Source organism: Protopterus annectens, chromosome 3.part1, assembly GCF_019279795.1.
Source record: "Protopterus annectens isolate FY-2018-M chromosome 3.part1, PAN1.0, whole genome shotgun sequence".
Lineage (NCBI taxonomy): Eukaryota > Metazoa > Chordata > Ceratodontiformes > Protopteridae > Protopterus > Protopterus annectens.
The window spans coordinates 1,267,468,725-1,267,496,234 of record NC_056732.1 but is presented as its reverse complement, the minus strand read 5'-3'; the positions used below and the strand labels follow the sequence as shown (position 1 = coordinate 1,267,496,234).

The window sequence follows — 27,510 nt, the reverse complement described above, 5'->3', positions numbered from 1 at the left end:
AAACTAAAGATACAATTGTTGAGTAATGAAGTAAAAATGAGACACTGGCACTTTCATACCTACATGTTAAAAAGAGAGAAATGTAAAGAAGGGGTACTAGAAATTGTTCAAAAGTTATTAAGGTAGATATAAATATCTTCAGACATTATAGCTACTGAGTGGGATAAAATGAAAGTAGACTTTGAAAACAGAGTAGAAATAAAAGAGAAAAATGTACAGTTACTATTTAGAGGGGCAAACTGAATGATCACTGTTAATCAATTATTTTGGCAATAACTCCAGATCAGAAAATATTTTAGCACAGTGAATTAGGCAGCAGGAAGTAGAAATGGTTATTACCAAACTTAGGGAGCCTATAATAAGAAAAATAATCAGAGACGCAGTAGAGGTTTTAGAGATGTTTCAGAAATTTTATGAAAATTTGTATAAAGTAGAGAAATGTAAATATTTATGGAAGACGTAATTATGCCAAAGTTAGAGGAAGATGAGGCTCAACAACTAACAATCAACATTGGAGGGGTTGAGATAAAAGCAGTAATGCATAATCAGTCTTCAGGAAAGTTTCCAGGAACAGATGATATTCATGTGGAAGTTTGGCAGTTAGGAGGGGAAAAAAGTAATAAACATTTAAAAGATTTTAACAGTAATTTAAAAGTTAGGGAAGCAAAACCAACCTTGAAGAAATTTGTGTTGGCTGTATTACAAGGAAGGCAAATGTCTGACATAATAAATGGAAAGATGATGATCCAGATGGAAGCAGGATGTAAGAAAATACCTTTGTTTTTGGTGAGTCTTGATGCAGAGAAATCATTCAACAGAGAAAGCTTGGATGTTATGAATAGGGCAATCAAAGCATTTGCATTCCCTGATGCAATAATAAGGTTTATTAGGAGGACATATAAAAGATCGGAAGCAAGAATTAAAGTGGGAGGGTTCCTCCCTGATTAGTTGCTTTTGAACAGAGGAAACAGGCAAGGGTATCCTCCTTCCTGTTTGTTATTTGCTTTATAATTAGAGCCATTGGCAACAAAATAAGGAAATCAGAAATGCAGGGATATAATTGGCATGGTAATTGAGAAAAGTTGGCTGTATTTGCTGCTGATATTATCTTGTACCTTATAAATCCAGAAAAGGACATCTCCGTGTTTTAGAACATTTTGAGACCGCTTCAACTCTTTTGGGGATATACAATTAATGAAGATAAAGGTTGTAGCTGTAAATTATGTACCCACACACAACTGGTTCTGCAATATCCATACTTATGGGGACATAATAAGATGAAGTATTTAGGAGTATGGATTAAGAAAGGCTTTTGTTGTGGCAGCTATGAATATGTGGGAAGATACTGAAAAAAAAAAGATAATACAAAAACTAAGAAACTGGAAGCTCCTACTTATGGATATGGATAATAAGATGCAAGTAGTGAAAATGTTTAGTCCCTTTAATTTTATATATGAGGCAGGCATATTTTTCTCAACCAGAGGAGTAGTTGTGGAAAATTGTTAATCAAGAATTGAAGTCATTTATCTGGGAGGGGAAGAGGATAAGAGTTAAGTGGAATAATTGACCTATCCAATAGAACAAGGTGGTTTTGGATTACCTGATTTAAAGGGATATTTTAGAGCTAGACAGGTAAGCCACATATACATAACAGAACCAGAAGGTTGTAATTCAAAATGGAAAGGGATGATGATGTATTAGGGAGAGTTCAAGAAACAGAAAATGCGGGATTCTGTGGGATGCAGATCCTTGTGGAGAATAATAACTACCACTCAGAATATTATATTCATAAAGTAGTAAAAAGTATTCTAAAAACTGAACCAAAACAAGAATGTCAAAAGGTGATTTTGCCAATAGGGATGACTGCATGAAGGGGTACAGAAAATGGGCAGGAGAAGGTTGGAATTTACTGTGGAAATCTGACAAAGGAACCAAGGTATTGGGTGTAAATAAATAGAAAAGGAAATGTAATAGAATTGGATAAGACCAAGAAGATGTTTGAACTGTGGGCTAGAGACTGCCTTCCCTTCCAGGGACTGATATCAGAGTATAGGAATAGGGAAATAGACAGCGAATCTTATGTAGAAGACCTGCTCTGGTGATGTTTTTATTCAGGTCTAGGACTGAAGCTGCTATTAAAAAAAGGGATAATTGGTAGGCCATTAAAAAAGCATGATTACTTTAAGAATTAATCTGATAAGGTTATAAAAAATTGTGAAGACAGACTGGAAAAGCAATTTACAAGAGAACAATAGGAGGACATATGTATGGCTCCTGAATATGCAACAAAGTCCAGAAAGTTTAGTATCTTTGCTTGGAAGTGTTTGTGTAGGTATTTTTGTACCCCAAGCAGACTTCAAGAAATTTACCTTAAGTAGATAGCAAATGTTGGAGGTGTGACAGGGAAGATAGAGGTAACTGGGAACATGTGTTTTGGGAGTGTAGTAAGCTGGCAAATTTTAAAAATGTAATATAATAGTCAAATCATTCAAACGTAGTATAATAAATAGAACACATGCAATGTTCCGACCACCATGAAAACTTTCTTAGTAAAAATTGACAAATTTTAAGGAAGACATAAATAAAACAGGTAAGTGCTTTTGTGGTGCCGCACTGCTTCATCAGGCCTTATATAACGAAACACAAAATCTATGATATAATTTTAAAAAGATTTAAATAGAAAAGAACCAGTAAAAACATAAAACAATTATGATCTGACCAATAGGTGCAAACATATAAACACATGCACATTTTATCATGATGATCCAATAATTAGCTAGTAAATGCAGACTGATTGTTAAAGAACCAATGAATGCAAAGGCAAAAGATATGCCCTTAAAGTTTTATCACAGATGCCCATCAAATGGTCATCATATAGCCAATGAACATACAAGAATAAATATTTTGCAGTCTTCTGTTGTCCAATAAAATTCACACCCTCACAAGTTTAACACTACAAACATGTCATGGAACAACATCAATTGTTGATGGGTCAAGAGACTATAAACTAAAATAGATATTCAGCGGTGTATGCTGATGTAATCATTAGTGATGAATTAGCCAATAAATGGAGTAAGTTAGGCACACCCCCTCTCAGTTAAAAAGCCAATATCTACATAGGCTAAATATACACCTATTGAGTATAGTATTGCAATCATATCACAGGTAGCCAGCAAATAATCAACATATAGACAATCAACATACAAGAATAAGTATAACATATTCTACATTTGTCCAATGGACAATAGTACAGAATTCATGCCTTACAAGTATAATGCTACAATCGTCATAGAACAATATTGATTGGTTAGTACATAGCCAATGGGCACAGAAACTGAAAAATGCATATTCAACAGTGCATACTAATACAATCATTGATCATGAAATAACCCAGAGATGGAGAAAACTGAAAACACACCTTCTCAAAATAAACATATTTAAAAGATAGTAATCCAGTGACTCCACTAATATAGAAACATGTAGTGACAGCCTCCAACATTTGCTGTCTACCTGAGGAAAAATTCTTTGGAGTTTACTTGGGGTATAAAAATACCTATGTAAACATTCCAAGCAAAAATTCCAAATCTTCTAGACTTTTTTGCATATTTCAGAGACATACATATAACCCACATTGTTTCTTTGTAAATTGCTTGTCCAATCTCTCTACCCAATCCTTTCTAACTTCCTCTAATAGATTGTTATAGGTATCATGCAATATTTCATATGCTCTACTAATTTTTTCCTTTTTTAACAGCAGGTTATGTTCTAGAATCTACTAAAAACTCTATCAATGTGGGTCTTTCACTTAGAACCCCCCCCCCATTTCTTTCTCTTTGTCTATACTCTGATATCAATCACTGATAGGCAACGCAACCTCTAGCTTGCAGTCCAAATACATTATTGGCCTCTTCCCATTCTATTACCTTTCCCTCTATATTTATATGCTTCCAATATCTTGGTTCTTTTGCCAGTTTTCTCCAATAAATGCCTGACCCCTCTTGCCTATTGCCTGTATCCCTAATTGCAGTCACCTCTATTGGCAGAATCTCCTTTCTCCATTCCCCTGTTAGATTAGCTATTAGAATACTTTCTGCTGCTTTATGAATATAATATTCTTTATGATTAATTTTGTTCTCCTTAAAGATCTGCATCCAAAATCCCAGTGTCTCCTTATTTCTTGATTTTCCTCCCCTGCTTCATCATCCCTTTCTGCTTTGAATTGCAGGTTTCTGCTTGAGCTGTATATAGGAGGCTTAACTGTGTAGCTCTGAAATTTCCCATTCAAAGCAGGTAATCACAAACCACCTTGCTCTGTTGGAAGAATTAACGTATCCCACTTGACTGTTGCCATATTCCCCTCCCAGATAAAATCCTTCAGCTCTTTATTAATTACTGTCAACAACTTCTCCTCTGGTTGATAAAAATATGCCTGACCTGCGTTTAAAATTAAAGGCACTAAAAACATTTTAACTGCTTGTATATTGCTATCCATATCCATATAAAAGTGCTTCCAATTTCTCAGTTTTTGTATTAGCTTTTGTTTAGTCTATCCCCACATATCCTTAGTTGCCACATAAAAATCCTTTTTAATCCATACTCCTAAGTACTTTATTTTATTGTGTCCCCCTAAATATAGATATTGCTAAACAAATTTGTGTGTGGGTACATCATTTACAGCTATTGCCTTTGTTTTGGTTTCATTAATGTCGTATCATGAAAAGATATGGAACTGTCTCAAAATGTTCCACAACATTGAAATGTATAAAATAATATCATCTGCTAACAGAGCCAGCTTTTCATGACAACCATGCCAATTATATCCTTGAATTTCTGACTCCTTTATTTATTTTTTTTTTTGCCAATGGTTTTAAATATAAAGCAAATAAAAGGAAAGAGGATACCCCTGCTTGATTCCTCTGCTCAAACAAAAATTATCAGAGAGGAACCCACACACTTTAATTTTCACCTCTGATCCTTCAATCAACCTTATAATTTTGTCAGGGAATTCAAATGCTTCTATTGTTCTGCTCATAAGCCCCCAGCTTACCCACCAACAACAGTGGTATTTCCTTACATTTTGCTTTCCTCTAGATCATTAATGTTCTGTTAATGTTGTCAAATGTTTGTCTCCCCTCTATAAAACCTAAAACCACATTGATCTATATCTATCAATTTTGGCATCACCTTTACCATTTTTAGCCATTATAGACATAAATACGTTATAATCATGGTTTAGTATTGAAATGGGCCTATATGAAGCTGGATCTGATGGGTCTTTACCCTCTTTAGGTATTACAGCTACCACTACTTTCTTTCAAGTTGTTGATGCTTCTCCTCCTCTTAAAATACTGTTCATTGGCAGAGAAATGGAAGCATTTGCATTCCCTGATAAAATTATAAGGTTGATTAGGAGGATATATGAGAGATCAGAGGTGAAAATTAAAGTGGGTAGGTTCCTCTCTGATAACTTCTGTCTGAGCAGAGGAACCAGGGAGGGGGTGTCCTTGTTCCCCTTTGTTATTTGCACTATTTTTAGAACCATTAGCAAAAAAAAAAGAAGAAGAAGAAACTCAGAAATTCAAGGATATAATTGGTATGGTAGTCAAGAAAAGCTGGCTTTATTTGCAGATGATATCATTTTATACCTGTTAAAACCAGTAAAGGACATTTCAGTGTTGTGGAACATTTCGAGTCCATTTCAAATATTTTAATAATGCAAAATTAATGAAACTAAAACAAAGGCAATAGTTGTAAATTATGTACCCACACACAAATTGGTTCTCCAATATCCCTATTTATGGGGACATGATAAAATTAAGTACTTAGGAATATGGATTAAAAATGATTTGGTTGTGGTAGCTAAGGATGTGTAGGAAGAGACTAAAAAGATAATACAAAAACTGAGAAACTGGAAGCTCTATTTTATGGATATGGAGAGCAAGAAACAAGTATTTAAAATGTTTTTAGTTCCTTTAGTCTTATACACAGGACAGACATATTTTTATCAACCAGAGGAGAAGTTGAGGATAGCAATTAACAAAGAGCTGAAGGATTTTATCTGGGAGGGGAAGATGGCATGAGTCAAGTGGGATAAGCTAATTCTTACAATTAAACATGGCGGTTTGGGATTACCTGATTTGAAGGACTATTTCACAGCTGCACAGTTAAGGCTCCTATACATAGCACAAGCAGAAACCTATAATTCAAAGTGGAAAGAGATAATGATGAAACAGTGGGGAAGTTCAAGAAACAATGAGAGACTGGGATTTTGGATGCAGATCCTTGAGCAGAATAACAATAATCATGTAGAATATTATATTCATTAAAGTAGCAAAAAAGTACTCTAAGAACTAAGCCAAAAGGGGAATGAAGAAAGGAGATTCTGCTGATAGGGATGACTGCAATTAGGGATACAAACAATAGGCAAAAGTGGGCTGGAATTTATTGGCGAAAACTGACAAAAGAACCAAGGTATTAGGAGCAAATAATTAGAGAGGGAAAAGTAATAGAATGTGAAGAGACCACAAATTTATTTGGACTGCAGGCTAGAGATTGCCTTCCCTATCAAGGACTGATCTCAGAGTATAGGCAAAGAGAAAGAAAGATGGGGATCCTAAGTGAAAGACCATCACTGGTAGAGACTTTTAGTTGAATCTAGAACAGAACCTGAATTAAAAAAAAGGAATAATTAGTAGAGCATACAAAATATTGCATGATAACTATAAGAATCAATCAGAGGAGGCTAGAGAGGATTGGGAAGAGAAATTAGATAAGCAAGTCACAAAGAAATAATAAAGGGATATGTGTATATATCCCAAATATGCATAAAAGTCTGGAAGATTTAGAATCTTTGCTTGAAAGTGTTTATATCCGTGTTTTATACTCCAGGTAGACTCCAAATAATTTTTCCTCAGGTAGACAGCAAATGTTGGAAGTGTGGGAAAGAGGTAATAGGGAACATATTTTCTGTGAGTGTAATGAGTTGGCAGACTTTAAAGATTACCGGCAGACTGCTCTGCCAGAGATATGGGTTAGCAAATTGGTGTAACTAAAAAAAATGATTTTTTGAGATATGATACTGAATTGGAATTGCCTAGACATTGTAAGGCTTTCTTGAATCAAATTATGGTGGCAGCCAAAATAAGCAATTAGTAGAAAATGGAAATCAAAGTCTAAACCAACTGTACTAGAAGTCGTGAATATAGTAACAGAGATAAAACAACTAGAATTAGTATCTTTAGAAAAGGGTAGGAGCAAATTGCATAGGAAAATGGGAATTGTGGGAACTATATACAGAGGAGGCATGATGTTTAAAACAAGGCAAGATTTGAATGAGCTATGTAATGTTTGACTGAATGCCTGGATAGATTATAAGTGATGTATAATATTTGCAGTATGGTTTGTGATGTATAATGTTTGCAACTAAAATTATGACAATATGATTTGTTTTCATTTATATAAATGTATGATTGGCTATGTCATACATGATAATTTAATAAAGATGTTTCTTGCTTAAAAAAATAATTTTATACCATGATCCCAAAGAAATAAAACAAAGACAGCCCTTTTGTACCTTAAAGGACATTAGGTATAATATGAGGCACACATGGTATGATAAAATCTTAACAAATCAGAATCTTAAATTTACTCATACTGTTCATGTGAAAAGTAAATGTATGTGAGCATGTCATTGTTTTTTTACTGAATAAGGAGAGCTGCATCCGGTTATGTGTTTGGCTCTGTTTACCATCTTACAAGGAACTTTTGTACTTGAGAAAACTTCATTAGGATAAGTTATGGCATAGACCACTCTGACATACTTATAATACTTTATGTATCTATTTATTCCTTTAGTTTGATTTGGGAGCACAGCTATAGAATTTACCTTTAGAAAACAATAAATATATGCCAGCTACTGCTGTCTGTTACAATATCAGGAAAAGAATGTAACATTACATCTCTAACTGCTGTTAGAGTGTCTGACATCCATCTGTAAGCATTCAAAATTACATAGTTTATAAAAGAAAGAACTTACATTTACTGTATTGTTTTTTTTATTTATTCTCACTTTAATTAGAATACAGCATTTTGTAGGTTATCAGCAATAGTGCTATTACAATTGTCAAACACATATGTTCAAGTGTGTCTTTGTTTTTGGAGAATTCATGCTGTTTTTGCTTTTGTCTTAAAACAGTTTGGTAACACATTTTAATTAAATAATATACTAAAACTATAATATAAAGTGCAATTACTATAACAATAAGGATCTGAAAAGTACTGGTTCCTATATTCCCAAGCATATTTCCTAACCAGTCAAATAATGTCCACTTTGTTTCAATTCTGGTTAGATTTTTAGCAAGTTCCACCATTTAAAGGACAACAATGGGATTATATTATTAAATGCTCAACTTCTCTGTCTTTTTTCTCCTTATTAACTGTCTCTACTATGAATAAACAACAATACAGCATTTAAAATATTTTAAATTGACTATCTCCACTAGAACAGTACCTTACTGTACTGTGTTAGTTTCACTTTCAAAAATTTAATTTATTTTATTTTATTTTACATTTGTTGATAAATAAAATAAAAATAAAAAAACTTTAGTCCAGCCCTGGAAAAGTCTCCAATTCACTGATGTCATTAAGGCCACTAGATACAGGTAGCTTTCTGAGCATTTCCCTCCCCAAACTGATATCACCACTATACCGTCCTAAAAAAACACCTATGCTGTGATGTCACAGCTCCCTGGTCCTTCCCCTACCCATACAGAAAGTAAAGGCTAGAACAAGGAAACAGTACATGAGTCAAGTCTCCTGTTGTGAGCTGTCAATCACAATAGATAACAGCTCAAATTACCCTTAGCAGTTTGACAGTTAGGGAAGTTAGGTGTGAAGGTGGATGGGAGATGAGTCAAAGTAGTACAAATTCAGGCTTCACAAAAGACTGCAGTTTAGCCATTCTAAAAAGAAGCAGCAGTAAAAAGCACTTTGAAAGTCTGTCCTGTGGCATTTGCACTGTTTGTGTTTTAAGTAGTCATTGAACAACATGAAATGTTACTTAAAACTGACTGAAAGACAACAGTCTATGCATGTAAAATCAGTGCAGTGACAGGAGCTTTAGGAAGAAAGAGGCCTGCACGATGTAATTTTTACAGATAGGCACTGCATTATGGGATACCTAGAGGCAGAGTAAACAATCAGAATTATTTAAAGATGCCAGAACCCATGTGATCAGACTCAGAAATTACATACAAAAATATTTAAAAACCTGTAAATAGTCTCAGAGTGGTGTTAAACTGTAGGAAACACCAAACCATGATGAAAGAAACATGTTTTTTGAGTCTGTGAGTGCAGTTCTCCTTTAATCAGATAATTGTACTTGTTCACCATGGAAATCAGATATATAAGAGCAACAGCACTTATCTCCAAGTCCCCCTGTAAATTAAATATACCAACTCCTAGATCACACTACAGTGGAAAAAAGTTAATTTCCTAACCCCATTGTAACATGATCACCATACAGAATGTTAACATATGAATGTGTTGCTTTCATGGAAGTTAAGTTAAGTAAATCATCTACATATTGCCAGAGACATCCAAATACACTCCCTCAGGGGTACACTAGATGGTATATCCTAGTTTACATTATAGATTCCTTCCCATTAAATTTACTAGAGCTGTGGTACTTAACAAGAATGCATGTTTCTTTTCCATTGCACCTAAGGACATAGGCATAGGCTGTGACACAAGATAAACAATACAAATATTAGTTACACCAACTGCTTTTGCTGTTTCTCTAGATAAAGAAATTTCTCTAGTTGAACTCAGTTTAAGTATAGACTGGTACCTGTATCAATTAAAAATGAGACTTCCTTATATCCTATACTTAGTTCAACATAAGGTCCCTTTTGATGTATTTGAACTCAAGTATTTAAGCTTATCTCTTTCCCTTTGCTTGAGTGTTGCCAGTATGGAGCTTCTTGACTTCTCTGAGTTGGTATTGGTGGTGGTGGTGGTGGGGGGGGGGCATTACAGTAGTCCAATTGCCAGGTGCTCCAATTCTATTGCCACTGTTTATAAGGCGTTCTCCTCTCCAGTTTCTAGTTCTACCACAGTTGAAACAGGGTTCATTGGCAGGAAATGGAGGAGGACGAGTAGTTTGAGCCTGTCTGTCTCCCGTCTAGCATTCTGCTATGTACTTCGTGGTGGCATTTGCCTATCATTACCTCACATCCTTTGTCTACCTCTTGCCTTATTTTCCCTCCTTTCATAACTTTTGATTTTCTAATTCATAAGCTTTTTTTCTTCTTCCATCTTTTTTCTTTGTGTTCTCAGTACAATGGTCTGTATGCTTAAGTAGACTTTCTAGTTTTTTTTTTCTTGTAAATAAAGGAATATCTGTTTTTAGGGCTGCTTGAACCTGAGGTTACAATTGCAAACCCTGCACAATATCAGACCCCACTGTTGCTTCTGCTGCTGCTATTACAGGATCTTCAAGACCAGAATACCTTTCAAATACTAATTTGGGTTTGTCTGAGTAATCTCTCGGAGATTCACCTTTATTTTCTTTACAACCAGTCATTTTGTCCACTCTCTCCTTTTAGGGCACACCATACTGATTGCTTCTAACAGTGTTTCCTTGTTCTGTTTCAGTCCATATCCATTCTCTCATCCTTGCATTTGGACATATCCTTGCTTCTTTAACCAGTTTTCCATAAATTTCAGGAGCAACTACTACTTTTAATAACTGACACAGCTCAGCTAGACTTCAGTTATAGCGTTCAATAATAGGATGCAATTCTTCCCTAAATTTCATAGGGTTCTACTTTTATTTTAAGAAAATCTTTAACTATGTGGTGTACATCTGTTAGGGTCCAAGGATGATGGACAGAATTGTTAGCTACTTGTTGGAATTTGTGTAAGAGATGCCTGTGTTACAATTTATTTTTCTTCATCACTAGTTTCAGTGCTAGTTCTCTCATCAGTTTCATATTTCTTTTGTTTTACTTTAGAGCACATGAAGTGAGTATGTCAGAGTGTTGCTGTGTCATATTTTCCCTCTCTCTTCCCTACTTTATTTTCCTGTCCCTTTTCTTCTATTACCACTTTCTGGGGACTGCTTCTATCAGCTGTAGAGAAAATAGGAGGCAAACGAATACCACCTTCAAAAAAAGTGGGTGAATGGGACAAAGGTGGATAATCATCTTCAGATATGTCCTCCTTCTGCCAGATATATTACTCAAACGTACTGCTGGGTAAAGGGATCCCATATTTCTTTTTCCTGCAAGGTCTTCATATCTTTTCCTTGTTGCAGCAGTTTCTGTTTTTTATCTTTTAACCCACTTAGTGTACATAACTTAATTATACTAATCATTAAAAGCAAACCACTGATCTGTCTTTACTTTGGTTCCTTTTTCTCTAAAATTTCTCTTAAATTAATTATTTTAGTGTGATCAGAAGTCCCAGTTTGTCAAAATTGTAAAGTGAAGTCTCCTTTTGTAAAGTCATACCACTTAGCTAAATACCTGCAATTTAATGCCCCATAATTATTATACATATAACATGCTGGGGTACCCTTAGAAGGGGTAGTAATCTTATTTCCCTTGCCTTCCATTATTCCCCACTCTCACTCTCACAAACACATAGGTAAGGCAAAGTTCTCTCTGCCTTATTGCCAGGACCACACTGATATGAATTTATGTTAATACAACACAACACTAATGCTGTAATTGCAAGCTTAAAACCTTAACTGCATTCAGATTTATTCTTCCTTATTATTTCTTTTTTATTATTTTGTTGCAAGTAAGGTGTGATGAAATCCTTAAACCTTAAATTCTAATACCGCTGTAGCCAAATAATTTGTACTGCTAAATTAAAGCAGCAGCCTGAGAGTCAAAGTACCAAAGAAACCTTAGGTGTAAGTTAAAACACTAACTTGTTTGGGCACCCTTTTTCATCAGGAAGCTTTCTGCACTTAGGACAATAAGCCACAGCTGATACCTGTAGTTCAAATGTGAGTAACAGGCAACATCTGTTAAGATAAATAATATTGTGAAGATAAACAGAATATTTGGCTACACAAATATAATATTTATTCCAAATCACAACTCATAAGGGGAATCAAGAATTTTCTAACATGATCCCAAAAAAATAAAACAAAGACAACTATTTTATGCCTTTAAAGACATTAGGTATAATATGAGACACACATGGTATGATAAAATCTTAACAGATCAGAATTTTACAAATAGTCCATAGAGATCTGTTTGCAAAACTTTAGCGAAAAATATAATTCTGTGTTTGTGTGTATTGTAATATAGAGGATTATGAATGGGTCTCCAATCATAACAAGTATATTATGTGTTTGAGACATGGGTCCCAAGAAATTCTCCTCAAGAACGGAGCTCGAGAGATTAATCTTGACATCCATGGTGAGAATGGAAACCATTTGAAATGTTTATTGAAGTTGGTATATATCAGTTTGAGGAGTGAAAGTACATCTATGTGAGCTTATCATTGTTCTGTTACTAAATAAGGAGAGCTGCATCCAGTTCATGTCTTGGGCTCTGTTTACCATCTTACAATGAACTTTTGTACTTGAGAAAACTTCATTAGAATTAGTTGTGGCATAGGCCTCTCTGACATCTTTATGATACTTCACATAGCCATTTACTCCCTTAGTTGGATTTAGTAATACAGCTATAGAATTTACCTTTAGAAAATAAGAAACATATACTAGCTACTTTACTGCCTGTTACAATAACATGAAAGAATGTAACATTCCATCTCAAACTGCAGTTAGAGTATCTGGCATCCATCTCTAAGCATTCAGAATTACATCATTAATAAAAGAAAGAACTTACCTTCACTATAATATGTTTTTTTTATAATTCCCATTACAATATGATGAACACAGTACAGTGGTGTAAGTATACTTATCATAACAGTTGATGCTCTAGCGATTATTAATGCAGTAGCTGCTTCCTCCATCCCCCTTATTTTTTATGTGTTGTTTATGCCATGGTGTGATTATTTATTTTTTGTTCTTCCTAGCATTGTCCTTTCAGGGCTCACTTTCCCTCTCCTTGTTGGCAGGCAGCAATGATCATTTGAACATCTACTGTTATGGTAAGTTTACTAAACACAGCTGTACTTTCCCAACTCATTAACACCCATGTGGTGTGGAATGTCACACCTCTAGCAGCCTATGGTCATCCTTGCATTATAGAGCAGCCTATACACATCCTTGCATTATAGAGCATTTTCTGAAAAATTAACTTAAAAAGCAGTATTTAAATGCAAATATTTTGTGAACAATAAAATTGATTTTACAGTGATAGTTTGTCTGTCTTTCCATAAATAATATGTAATGCACGAAGCACCGTGATTACGCTCCAAAAACAGATAAATAATTTCCTCATTCAGAGCTACTTTAGAGCAAGACCTAGATCTTAACAATGCTTATTGTTAAGCACCCAAACAGTTGAGCTACTTTGGAGCAAGACCTCAACCTTAACAATGCTTAGAAGAATAAAAGCTCAGAATTGTTTTATCCTGTTAATGTTTAGGAAACATACATTTGCTGTTATGGAATTGTCTTATTGTCACTGCAAGAACATCTGACTTATCCATCAGAATGATCTCAATACTATTATCCATGCACTGGTATCCACTTATCTTGTCTGTTGTAATTCTTGATACCCAAATCTGTCAGAGTCATATCTAGAATGGTCGCAGAGGAGTCAAAACTCAACAACTAGAGAACAGTACTATACTTTATTTGAACATATGGCCCTGGTTTTGTATCAATTACATTGTCTAGCCATGGCAGTAAGGTCTAACTTCAAGATTCTAAGTCTGTCCTTGTGACCCCTTTATGATCATGGCCCTGCCTGTCTCAAAGCACTACTAGTTCTCAGTGTTTCAGTGCACCACCTTCATTCTTCTGAGGAAGAACTGCTGGTAACACCAAATCTGTGACTAGAAACCTTTAGTAGGCATTATTTCACCTCCCTAGCTGCCAATCTGTAGAATTTGCTATCGTACTAACTCTTCAGGAGAATATTAATTTTACTTAACTATTGTTCATTCATTAGGTAGTTAGGTGGCCTGGTCTGAGGACCCTTTTTTAACGTTTTCATCTTAACGCCAGGCAGAGAGGGCATTTAAACATAAGACAGCTCTCTGAAGAACTGTCCAGGTGACTCAGTGCTTTACTATTCCATTCTTAAGTTTAAAGCTGCTTCTACTGCTGTTTATACTATTTGTTCAATTATAAATTGTTTTTCTGTGTTTTAAGATTGTATTTATATTTTAACATGTTTGGGTTCAAGGACATTAATTAGAAATATAATTCTAAATTATTACAGTAAATGTTCTCCAGGTCAATTTAGGTACCATCCTTTCACATGGTACTACCTCAGCTGCTTCAGTAGTTTGTGTAGGCCTTGTTCATAGCTTTCTTTATTCTGCTACATTAATTATTTGTCAAATGTGCTTAGCTTTGTCCAGAAAGTCATTCCCTGTGTGACTAGACCTTCTATTTTGGAGGAACATATCTATTGTCAGGCCTGATTTACCCTTCCACATGTACCTATTTTTGAAGGTATGTCCCTATTTTCAGGCTTGATTTGCCTCTTCACACAATTTTCTGAATCCTTTTCATCACTTTGAAGCGACTAACATACTAGTGGCACCAATAATTTAAAGAAAGAAGACTTGCATCTAACGTCCTTTTCAGAAGCAAAAATAAATGATATTGTGTTGTAGAATTTCATGATATAGTTTATTAAAGTCTACTACAGATTTTACACTGTCTCTTTGATAATGTGATTATATTTTTCCATCATTTTTTAAATATGTTTCTGAGTGGTATTCCACATTCTAATTAGAAGTGGGAAGGGTTATGTGCTGTTTTGTATTCAGATTATATGCTAATCAGATGTTCACATTTTTGGCTGAATGTACCTACTTTTCAAGGAACTTTGCAGTTTGCACCTATTCTCAATGTTTGCAGGTTGAAAGGTATGTTTTATAAATCTCTAGTGTTTTCTGTCCTGTTCTCCATTGACCTCTATGCATTGTCAGTTTCCCTGCAGAATAACTCAAGCTGATAGTTCTGCTGTTTATTTCTCATCTCTGTCTTACTATGTGTGATAAAAGGAAACACCATTTGCTCTCTTTCTGACATCAGGCACTTTGCCTTTGTCCCATGATCTGTTAAAACATAATGATTTTTACCTCCAATTTTTTTTCATTTCAGCTCTTTTAAGAAGTCTTAGATTAATTCCTTTAGGAACAATTGCCTTCCATGTGTTTAGTTTTGAGGGTTCTTTTAGACTATTTTGTTTTTTGGTAGGACAGGACTCTTATCCTGGGCGTATATACTGAATGGACATGGCAATTTGCTGTTCTTTTTTAATAAGCAAAGATATTGATTTAGTACTTATGGATTTTCACTATCCATCTCCTTCTATTCCCTGTCTCACCATTCATTACATTACATATGGTTGCATCTTGTTGTATCAGTGTACACTGTATCACCCTTAACTGATTTTTCACTTTCTCTTTGTCCTGGAGTTTTACTGATAGCAGCTTAGACAGACATTGCCAGGTTCTATTGGTATGGATGCATAGTAGTTTGCAAAGGTATATAATTATAAAATGAAAAAGGTACAGTATATAATATACATATGGTAGTTGGGCAGCTGTGCTAAGCTGAGTTGCTTTGCTACATCAAAGCACTGGGAGCCATTGGAGATAAAGATACTTTGTTACAGAACAATGTAAAACACAAGCTTTTACACCTACAAGTGCTTTTTTCAAGTAACTTAAGACTTTCTTATTTACTCTGGATCTTTGTGAGCTAATATTTTGTTTTACTTTGCTGTTGAACTACTTGTGTGACTCGGGCGTTACCCACATGGGCTGCCTGTTTGTTGCTTGCTCTGCTTCATAGCAATTTTTATGCAGGCTGATATCGAGATCAAAGAAGGCAGCATGAAACAGAACCCATAAGGTGGAAAATAACTTAATTTTTTACAGTTACCTCATCACTGCTGTATGTATATATATATATATATATATATATATATATATATATATAATGTAAACTGCAGTATGATATATTGTTGTTTGGATTTGACTGAATGAATGAAATGCAGTAAGAGTGATACACACAATATCATGGTCACAGAAACACTTATTTCACCACAGTGCAGTCTATTTTATTTGCCTGAGCTTAATTTTCTAATTAGTGTAATATAAATATGTTTTGTATTATGCTTAGTAGCTGTTTTATTGTTGCATTCTCTGTTCACAAACAGGGAAGATAGCGCCTGCCTGAATTCTTTACATGCAGCTGAATATCTAACATTGTATATTCCTTAGAAAAAGTTATGTTAATGTTGCTCATCTGTTTGAATATTGGTAATTTGGTTATCTAATTATTTTTGATGCAGTTGCATTGAGTTGTTTTAATATTGTACAGTGCTGTGCATCTGTATGTGTAAGGCAGCATTTGTTAAATTCCTGCATATTAGCCTGAAGCTGAGGCTACACCCCCCAATTTGGACACACTACATATCCTGAACAGTAGTTCCACTAAACTGTAATTTCTCAGTATTCTGACAATGATAAAAACAAATCCATAACACTTAAGAGCAAACCCTCCAACCTCCATATCCAGTTTAGTTAGTATGACAATCTTCAAGGTCATAGCATCTTGGGATATTTTATATAGCAGTACTTGGAAATTTGACAAGATTAAACAAATAGTAGTTTTACTGAGCAAAATCCAACCAAATGTAAGCCAATGCATGCATGTTCAATCAAGTGAATTGCCCATGCTAATAGTTTGCAACATAACGTGTTCATAGCTTCATACTAAGCTATCAGTCTGCAGACTGTTACAAGCCTAGCCAATAAGCAGATGTCAGAATCAAACCCTGTACCTTGTAAGACCATAAGCATTATGCCAAACCCTCCACAGAACTTAACTAAACTTCTGAAAAACTATGCAGTATTTATAGAGGTCAGTACTTTAGATTGATGCAGTAGTATGTATGCAATATAGCATTTGACTGAATTCATTGGCTACAGGAGATCTTGTTTTCCTCAAGTCCATTTTCAGTTTTAATAGTGTAACACTTGCCTGAATTCTTATGGAAGGTAAGACTTATCTGTGGAAATTATTAGTTGGCGAACAAGTGAGTTGTTTCATATCTGAGTATTGTGCTTTGATTAGCACTTGCAAGTGAAATGGGGATGTTCCTGTTCTGAATGGAACACTTTGTTCTACACATTACTTATTAGTTTTGAGATGCTGAAGAGCTACAGATGTATCAGTCATATGACGATAATGGGGAAGAAGAGGGTGTGTAAGATCTGGGGTAGGCAGAGAGGTGGGCAGGGGTATCAGAATATAAAATGTATGTAGCCATGTATATAACACCTGTTGGAAAGAAGTTAACACAGGAAGAAAAACTTGAAAGAAGAGTGCAGAGAGTAGGTCAGGACAAGCAGAGATCATTGGGGGGGGGGGTAATGGGGTAATGGGCCAAAAAGTTGGTGCTAGTGATATAAAAAGGACATCATATACAAAATGGAATGTAAGGATGGAAGAAGGGGTTCCTGGATGACACATTAGAAACTGCAGAGTGTAAATAATTCACCAGAAAGACAGACTTGATATGTGAAAAATAGGTGATTATAATGATAGAAGATGTTGTTGAAGCACGCAAGTTGGAAAGCGTACAGTGTAAATAGTTCACCAAAAAAGGGCAGACATTTTCTAAATGTAAGGGTTGAGAGTGGGGTTGCTAGATTACTCAGGCTAGAAACTGTACAGTATAAACAATAGTCCACAGAACAGGACATTAAGGGGATGAAGGAGGTGATATTAAGGAGGAGAGAAAAAATAAGATAACATGCAGAAAAATCAGAAGGGAATAAAGTGTGAAACTTTATGGGACTAAAAGAATAAACTGAAGTCATACTGGGACATTGAATGGGTTGATACTATAATTAGAAACTTTTATCAACTGACCTGAAGGAGCAAAAAAAAAAGAGTCAGCATAATTTAAATGGCACTAATTGGAATTGGAGGCATTTTCTATTGAGAAAAGTAGACATGAGAATTTTTTCTGTCGACAAGAACATGTTGCCTAAGCATAACTGCATAAATGTCCCACATAGATGTAGAACTTTCTGCTCTAAATTGTGTGAATGTTATGCTTCTGTTGTAGTAGTAACCAAGGCAGTATAGAAGAAAGGGGAATACAGAAATATGTCTTCTGTGATACTGGTTATGTACATTTTTAGGTTCGGAAAGTCTTAAAAGTGAGTTGTTTTAAATGTAATATAGAACCAAATCTGTAATGATAATAACAGCATTAATAAGGGAGATGTAAGTAGGGGAATAACAAAAAACATATTGCTGTAAGACTAGTAAGGGTTATTAAGGGGAAGTGTGACACAAGTTAACAAGGAAGGACTAGCATTTTGAGTTAACAAGTAAGTATGGAGAGAAAAAGGCTTAACTAAATGAGGGAGAATAGAGGGATGTCAAGAAACATAGTTAATGAGCTCAGAATAAGTGAAATAATAGAGAGTAAGGTACGAGTGATGTGGGATGCCACATTTAAGGACATATGATTCCTCTTGGGATGTTCCCAATAAGGAGGAAACTGATGTAGGTGCAAGAGCACACAATAAATGAAGCATGGGGGTGTCTTTATATAGCTTGGGAAGAGAAATGCTAGCGGATCAGATTATGAAAGCAGCTTTGAGGAAGGCTACTCCACCAGAGAGACAAAGGAGGAATAGATAAGAAAGACAGTAGGTTTAGGACAATAACTGCTGTTATTAATGACATGGACTGTGGGGAAGGAAGATGGCTACTCAAAAGGTCAGGAATTATAAGAAAGCAGCATTCTGGCTTGGATGGTATTTACCATTTCTGTCTCATAGGACTTGGACCCCTGGTTTAACTCTCATCTGGGGTGATTTCTATGTATAGTTGGCATGCTATCCCCTTGTTCACATGGGTTTTAATCAGGGTGTCTAGAAAAATGCTGGGAGGTCAGCTAGCAAAGATAAATGGTCTCTAGGTATGAGTATGAATGTAAGAGTGTTGCGTGTGTGTCTGTGCATCTGTCTGCACATATGCTGTTTGATGGATTTATTCCACATCTGCAGCTAGCCACTGCCTTGCAGCACATGGTTGCCAGTGTAGACTGCAGCTCATGCAAACCAGAAGTAGATGGAGGTGATTATAAGAAATGGCTGGACATAGCTTTTTTTGTATGATTTTGCCACCATGCCTGTTGACCATCAAGCCTCCCCTTGATCAGACAGTATGCTGCCTTTGTGGGGCCATCCTCCAGGAAGCCATGAGGATGCTTAGATCTCTTGCTGACATCATGGCAATGAAAGCATTTTTTTATTATTATGGCTTAACCCTGTCCTAATAGTGACATAAGAACTTTTGTTACCATCAGGGCACCTACACCTCTCTCTCTCTCCATGCATGTGTGCTCCTTCACATGAGCCAACAAGGCCTGTCTTCACCTGCTTTTGTGGTCACACTTATGACTTCCGCACTGCAACCCCCCACTTCATGAAGAGCCTTTGCTAACCAGCAGAGACCTGTCATTGGATCAATGACACAAGCCAGGTGAAAACCATTGACCCTCTCCTCCAAGATGGGCATATCCCTCCTGTCTACCTGTGGCATCAGATGCCCAAGCACTTTGGTCACCTGGACTTTAATCAGGACTTTATTCCTTTATGCCATTGATGCAGGCTATGGACATTATATTTTTTACCATATTGCAGCTAATTTAATATAAGGTATTGAAATATTACATTGCAATGTCTGACACTGCCATTTTACTTTATGTGAGAGATGGAATCCTACTTTCGTTTTAATTGTGTAGAAAGTTTATGCATCAGATATGTTGATTTGACTTAAGTATGTTCATACTACTTATTTATTGACCGGGAAAGTCTGAGTGGGTCAAAAACCCATTTTCAGCAGATACCCAGGGAGAAAAGCTCCACATAAAGTACAGACATTTTTACAATTTACAGTTGTGTTTAAACATTACATTCTATTCTATTACAGAAAAATACTGTTTAACTTAGTACATTATTAAATACAGTTGTAGATATAGTAAAGCTTAATATGTAAATAGAGTAGCAGACAGTTTACAGTTAAGTCTGTCTAGGATACAAGGTAGAATTATATTTGTAAGAAAGTAAATAAATCATTGTAGGTGATATGTTGTTGTAAGTTTCCAACTATAATGAACAATGAAATTCTGAGTGGGTTGCTTTGCAAGAATCACATTCCATCATACACTATAAACTGTTTCATTCACTGAAAAAAATATGTAATGTTTGTATCTCTTCTGTTACTTTTAGATTTGCAGTCCACTTCCCAGTGTAATGGATGTACGGGAATATTCACAATGTTCTCTACTTATGCTTGGTGAGGAACACAAGCGGCTTAGCAAACCAAAGCCATACAAGGTAAGGAAGCAAATAATATATCCTTTATTGAAGTTTCTATAGAAAAAACTGCAGATGGAATATTTTAAGAGATTAAGTCAAAGATGATGATCATAAGAACATAATCCATTTTACTGTTAACTTTTATGATGTAGCCTTGGGCAAAAGACAGTGAAGTACTATATTGCAAACACTTATTTACAGATAACCCTGGGATTCAGAAAATGGTTACCATGGGTCACAGCCTTACCATGAGCAGCTAATTGCCTCACAGTAGCTTTTTCTGAGTCAGAGACCATTCTACTGCACTCATTTTCCATGAGCGGAAGAATCAGCTCAGAGGGCAGTCCTGCTGGCCATGATGCATTGTAATGAGGCAAGCTGGGAGAATGTCTAATGTTAATTAACCATGTGCTTTCCCCTCCCCATGAAATGCATGAGGCTACCAGTTTATGATGCTGAGCAACTTAGAGAATTTCTCAGCTGAATAAATTACCAAGGTTGTCTGAGAAATTTAGCTCAGACAATGGCAGTGGTCACCCACTAAATACAATGGAAGAAGACAAAATGCAGGTATGTTCAGCTAAGGTCAGAGGAGACACAGAAGTGGGCATGTGACAGTGTGTGTGCGCATGTCTATGGGGGTATGAATGTAGTCAGATGGCTGTGTGTGTAAGTGTGTGTGTGTGTGTGTGTGTGTGTGTGTGTGTGTCTGCCTGGGTGGTTGCAGTTGGGGGTTGGGTTGGGGATCAAGAATGTGGCTGTGTGTGGTATCAGAGTGTGCATGTGGGTGGATGTGTGATTGTGTCTGTGAGTCTGATCAAGTGGAGCGGGGGGGGGGTAGTGAGTTTATTTTGGTGTGCTTCTGGGAATGTATGGAAGTTTGTGTGTTTGTGTGCATGTCATACCTCTCAACGTCATTGATCAAATAATCCAGACAAAGCCAAAAATAATGGGGACAAAATTAGGGACAATTTAAATATTACTGTAATTCACTTAAAAAGTTAATAGAACAACAAGTTTAGCATCATCATGCATTTTCTAAAGAGTAAGAAGCATGAAACTCTAAAGTCTGGCATTATTGACTAACTGCAGTTCTGAGTGTTACTAGGGCAGGGCAAGCATATTTAGCAGCATCAGGGATGTTCTGTAAAAGTCTGGACAATTCAGAGGTATGCTGCCTGTACCAGCACAATGCTTGGGCTGCCAGAAGACACTACAGCTACAAAGGGGTTTTAATATGAGCATTAGGAACATGCAATTCAGATACATGAGAATTAGAAGTTATGTACTCTCCATAACGTTCCATCTGAGTAGGTGACTTCATTCGGATGCAACCTGTGGGTATCGGATCCGATCTCGGATCCGAGCCGGCAATTCAAAAGCTTCGAGCCCTCCCTAGCTCTCCTCTCCCATAACCCCCTGCCAAGCCCTGACTGACCAGATTGATTGAGTTGACTAACACACGACCCAGTACTAAAAAAACATATAAATACTCTATAAAAGGTCAGGGGAGGGATGAGATGATCAGGTCCGAATGAAGTCACGTGGAAGAGTATGCCGGAACGCTGAAAGAGTAAAAAGACTTCATATGCTCTGCAGGGAAAATTCCACTGGGGGACAGAGTCCCTAGCTACCTGCGTGGGTTACCTGAATGCATTGAGCATCGCTGAGCACGAGATGAGCTGAGCCCAGCCAAGACTCAATGCCAATGAAAAGAAACAAGAGAAATGGTAATGAGAAAGTATGAGGCGTTAGGCCGCGTAGGGCGGTAGAGATATCATCCGCAACTTAAAGACTTGAAGGAAGGAAAAGGAGAGCGAAATAGTGAGGGTAGGTCTGCCTGAATGGAGGACTGAGGTGTCCAATAGTATGCCTGCACATATGCTTAGCAATTGCAAAGATAGAGTGATTTAGAGTGAGCATTTACAGACATTGCTTACAACAGAAGAGAATAGCAAGAAGTGCGACGAAATTGATTTCCTTCTTAATGTAGCTGTGTCATTAAAAACGTAATATTTGTATTAATTTGTTTTGTATGTTTGATTGATGCATTTGTAATCTCATTGACTGGGAAAAAAGGCAAATTGGATTTGACTGATTACTGGGGATTCAAGAAGAGACCTTCGAAAAAGAGATGGATTGGTCCTGGTGTAAGAACACCTCTAAAAGAAAGAAAGAAAAGGTAGGCGGTTTGACACCACAAATAAGCTCCAGAAAGTGGAGGCTTCTGAAAATAGAATTTAGGCTAAAGCAGTCTTGAGCAGCAAAGGAGTGGAAAATCAGGCTGCAGAGGGTGTCCAGGAAAGAGCAGTAAGGGCCTGGGTCCCTAAAAAAACCCAAGTCCCAAGGTATCCAACCTTGAGAAACTGGGAAGGCCTTTAAAAAAACAGGTTTTGAGAATAATTTCGGAGCTGTAAGGAGTACCCTTAAATTGTACTCCATCACCCGTAAAGAAGCAATCCTGTGCTGAAATCTGTCTAATAGGAAAAGAAGACAAAAGGGTCCAGTTAATTTAGAGAGAAACCGCAGAGGCCAGAGATAAAAAGAGAACAAAAAGAAATATTTAAGGCACAGAGAACTGTCTGAAAAAGGTTCCTAAACTTGCCCTGTGCAGCGTTTATCCTGTTTGGAGAAGGAATGAGAGCAAGCAGACCTAATAACGGAAGTCCTAAGATTGTTGACTTGGAGCTGCAGTTCCAAGTGAACTCCAGCAGGGGCAGAGAGATGAGGGGAAGATTGAGGATCCAGAATCCAGGAGAGGGGATCCAGAGAATGATGTGGTGTGATTTTGGGAGACCATATTAAGGGAGTGAGAAGGTTGGCGATGGGAGAATGAAGCAATGTTCTTCAACTGGTGGATCAAACTGGGAAAAACAACATCATCAGAAAGTGGAGGTGGAAAATATGAGACCGAGGCCAGCAGAGCGGGAGCAGAGGCCTCGAACTCTGCCGAGCAGTAAAGTTAAGAAATTGTCGATTAACCCCTGAGGGCAAATTCAGGTTGTTGGTAACTCCCCTGAGAAAAACGCAGAGCCAAAGAAATTGTAGGCGGAGTTTAGGACGCGAAAGGAATGTTTAGGGGCGCTAGATTGAGCTTTTCCGGGCAAGATCTTTGCTCTTACTTGAGGAAAATGGACTTGTCTCATGGAGTTCCTCCAGGCTTGTTCGAGTTTGTCCCAGATTCATGTTGCCCAGACCCGAAGGGATAAGACCTGTCAGAAGCTGCTATTTGCCAGTGGGTTGACTAGACTCAGGATCCCTCGCTTGTTGAATGCCAAAGTGGCCTGTATGTGTGAGTGGTGAAGTGCTGACAACGCCTCCCATGGGAACCATTCCCTGATTATTACACGGCCTGGACCCTGTGGATTCCACGTACTGACAATGCACCGTGGTCTCTCCTGGACCCGACGGTGACCCCACGGTCCAGGTGGAGCCCCACCCAGCCTGCTGAGGCTCTCCAAACAGGCCCGCTTAAAGAACGCACCACTGCTGGGAGAGGGCTGAACGAAGCTACGAACAGAAAGAAAGAACACGCCCTAACAAAAGAGGGGACCAAAGCCTTATAAGACGAATAAAGAGGAGAGAGAAAAAAACTAAGGGGTCCATTGAAGAACTTGTAATCAAAAAAAACTATATGAGCTCGGGAAACTTTGAACTACAGAATTAGATCCAAAACACAAAAGAGTCAAACCACGAACAAGTTTCCAGAAACCAAAAAACATATAAGCTAAAAAAAAAAGTAGTCAGCCTCAAATTCAACGCTTTTGAGCCAAGCTCTTAGCTGATAATGAGGTCTGAATTTTAGTTTTTGTGATCGCATAAACTGCTGTACCTGTACTAGGCATTTTACGTGACCACAGTTTTTTTTCTGAATCTCAGGGAAGATATATGAATATGGCAGGGTGTATTCCCTTCAAATGTAAGCTTGTAGAAATTAATAGCAGGAAAAAATAAAGAGCATTTATAATGCATACATTATATATAATTATAGTACAAATGTGCTCAATCCTCACTTCCTCTTGTCTATTTGCAGTCAGACATTAGTGTTCAGAATGATCATGGCTCAAAATAAACATATACAGACTGTCTGCAGCCATCACCATTCACATTTACATTAGACTGCCCATTAGATGAAGTATACTAGACCACATGATGTATGTTCTCAACTCATGTATACTCTACAGATGCCAAATATCTTAAAGTTATGCACATATTTTACATCCCTTCTTTCCAAAAGTTATATATATATATATATATATATATATATATATATATATATATATATATATATGTGTGTGTGTGTGTGTGTGTGTGTGTGTCTATCACATAATCAAAAACTTAGATGAGTGAAACCCACATTATCAAGCCCAAAAGCTTGAACAACAACACATCAATACATATAGACAAACAAAACACCTATGCCCCCCACATCCCCTGCTAAATATATACACTAAGTCTGAGTTTGTATCACTGTGGGGCAAGGGGCAGTAACCCAATTCCTGCTGTATCACGGTCTTGTAAATACAGGTTCCATTCTTTTGCAGCCTTTGCTATTTTGTGGATTAGGCTTTCGGGCTTGACAGTTTGGCTTTCCATCATGTGATCATTTGATTATTTCATAGAGAACCATGTGCATATGCATGTGTGTGTGTATGTGTGTGTGTGTGTGTGTGTGTGTGTGTGTGTGTGTGTGTGTGTGTGCGTGTGCGTGTGTACATGAACACCAAAGTGCATGAGCAAGTAAAACTACCAAACAACTTTAGCACAGCAATCCTTTACACCAACTTTTATTTGGTGAATTAACTCTGGCATTTTTGGAACAATTTAAATATGTGCATTATGAAATGATTATTAGCTCATTACATTAGGCATCAACAATTTACATACATTAACTTCAGCTATTAAAGAACTGTTCATATGCATTGATTTTGAACATATTACTAAAATTTATGTAATTTGTGAATTACTGGATACAGTATTACATAAACAACTACTTTAGGTTTAACAACACAGTTTTTCATCATATAAAGATAAAGATTACCATATATCCTGTTTGTTTTGCTTAGGGGAGGAAAATGACATTCAGTCCTGTTAAAGTTGTATGACCTTTATCCCTAAGACTCTTAAAAGCATGTGTACATATATTCTATTACATTTAGAAAACCAAAGGCTGAAAGCCTGACTCTTAGAGTCACAGAGCATTGTCTAGTTTCATGAACATTTCCCTTCTAGTCAGCAAGAAGTGAAACATATTCAGAGAGGGTCTGGTTTCCATTCCAGATTCCCAATTACCTCAACCTTCAGAAGAGAATTCTGCTGTGGCCAGATTAGAACCCTTGGACTGTCCATTGGCTTCTATCGACTCCTTGGTGTTACTCCTCATAAAGCCATTAAGAGCTGAGAGACACATCCTCCAAAGCCACTTGTACATCTGCTTCAGGCAGGAGAGTAGGACTCCCTTATCCCCAAATATAATAGAAACTTTCATTGAAGCTCATAGCTCTTCTGTAGGAAAATTTTTAAACAATCCCAACAACAGACATGTAAACAGACTTTTAAGAAGCCTGTGCATGGAAGTTCTAAAAAAGAAAGAAGGGCCTTCCCAAGTCCAGGGACGGTACAAAAAAAGGCAGATTGACTGTGCCAGCCTTTAGACTCCTTCACTTTCTCAAAACATATTTTTTAACGACTTCCAAGATGGCTGTCCACTGATCAACAGCTTAATTTCAACTTTCTCAATGTGAAAAAGAAACAGAACTAAGAGACAGTGATATTGCCAGCTTGAGAAAAATAAAGTTTCTAGCTAGTAAGTACACCACCTTCAAGCTTCAGCTTTGGTACAAGAGATGGCTTTCAGTAATTTAGAGGAAAAAATAAATCAAATTTGCACAGATTTTATGAAAGTAATTGAAACCTTGAAGGAATATACCAACTCATATAACAAAAGACTGGAAAAATGGAAAACAAAACTTTAACTAGCTATTCAGGTGAACTGATAAAACTGCAAAAATCAGAGGTTGAAATGAAGAAAATGTCTGAGTATGTCTTCTCAAGAAGAGCTCTTTCAAAAAATGGTAGAGGTAGAAGAGATAACTCATAGAAAAAATTAGATTTTTCTGCTGTACTAGAGAAACTGGAAGGAACAAACTGTATTAATTTTATGAAAGCACAAATAACCAAATAAACTATTATTCCACAGCAGTTTTTGTTACTTGAAAATGAACATCAAGTGTATGCTCCAAACATGGCCATGAGAAAGAAGCCAAGACCTGTATTAGTAAAGATGCTATCATACCAGCAGAAAGAGTTGATCCTGACAAAACTGTGGCAGAAGGGAATTGTATTAAAAATTGGGGATAGCAGAGTATTTGTGGAAATTTATTATTCACTGTACATCAGGCAATCAGGAAATATCAAGAAACAGGTTTGAGATTCAAGCTGCTGTATCCATCTATCCTTAGAATATGTTTTCCTGGATGATCAAATACAGTTTTGGAAACAGACCATGCTAAGGAGGAAATAAAAGTTTATCCAACAAAACATGAGCCAGCAAACAGAAGGGGACTCTGATTTTTATTCTTCTAACAATAAAGCTCATAGAGAGACTTTGCCATTGAAACCTTTTCCAGTGTCCCAAAGTAAAATACTTGAGATACAGACACAAATCAAAGTAGTTGACTAGAAGAATGAGAATATCTTGGACTTGAACCAGAGTCTGGTGTTGGGAGATGGAGGTGAACAGGAAGAACATCTGCAATACTAAAATTAGTGAATAAATTGGAATAAATGGGAGACTATAACACATCAAGTTTGTGAAATATGGCTATGGAAGAAAAAGTGGATGAAAAGACTGGACTTTTGTTGACTTTGTTAAACTTGTGGTTGGACTATAAAGCATACATTCCACTTTATGTCATTAATGTTTTAGAAGGACACTAAAATGGAAAAAAGTAACTGTAAGTAAAAAAAATTTGTTCTCATTAGTATTGGTATAAA

The 27,510-nt window shown here is 36.5% G+C and overlaps 1 protein-coding gene across 1 annotated transcript in view; it reads left to right on the top strand.

The window, feature by feature from the left end:
* The window catches only part of NAPRT (nicotinate phosphoribosyltransferase), a 1,644,161-nt gene that overhangs the window by 1,598,186 nt on the left and 18,465 nt on the right, over positions 1-27,510 (top strand). The window contains exon 12 of the mRNA XM_044067330.1: positions 20,425-20,532. Within this exon, the coding sequence (XP_043923265.1) occupies positions 20,425-20,532 (108 nt within the window). The remainder of the gene's footprint in view (positions 1-20,424; positions 20,533-27,510) is intronic.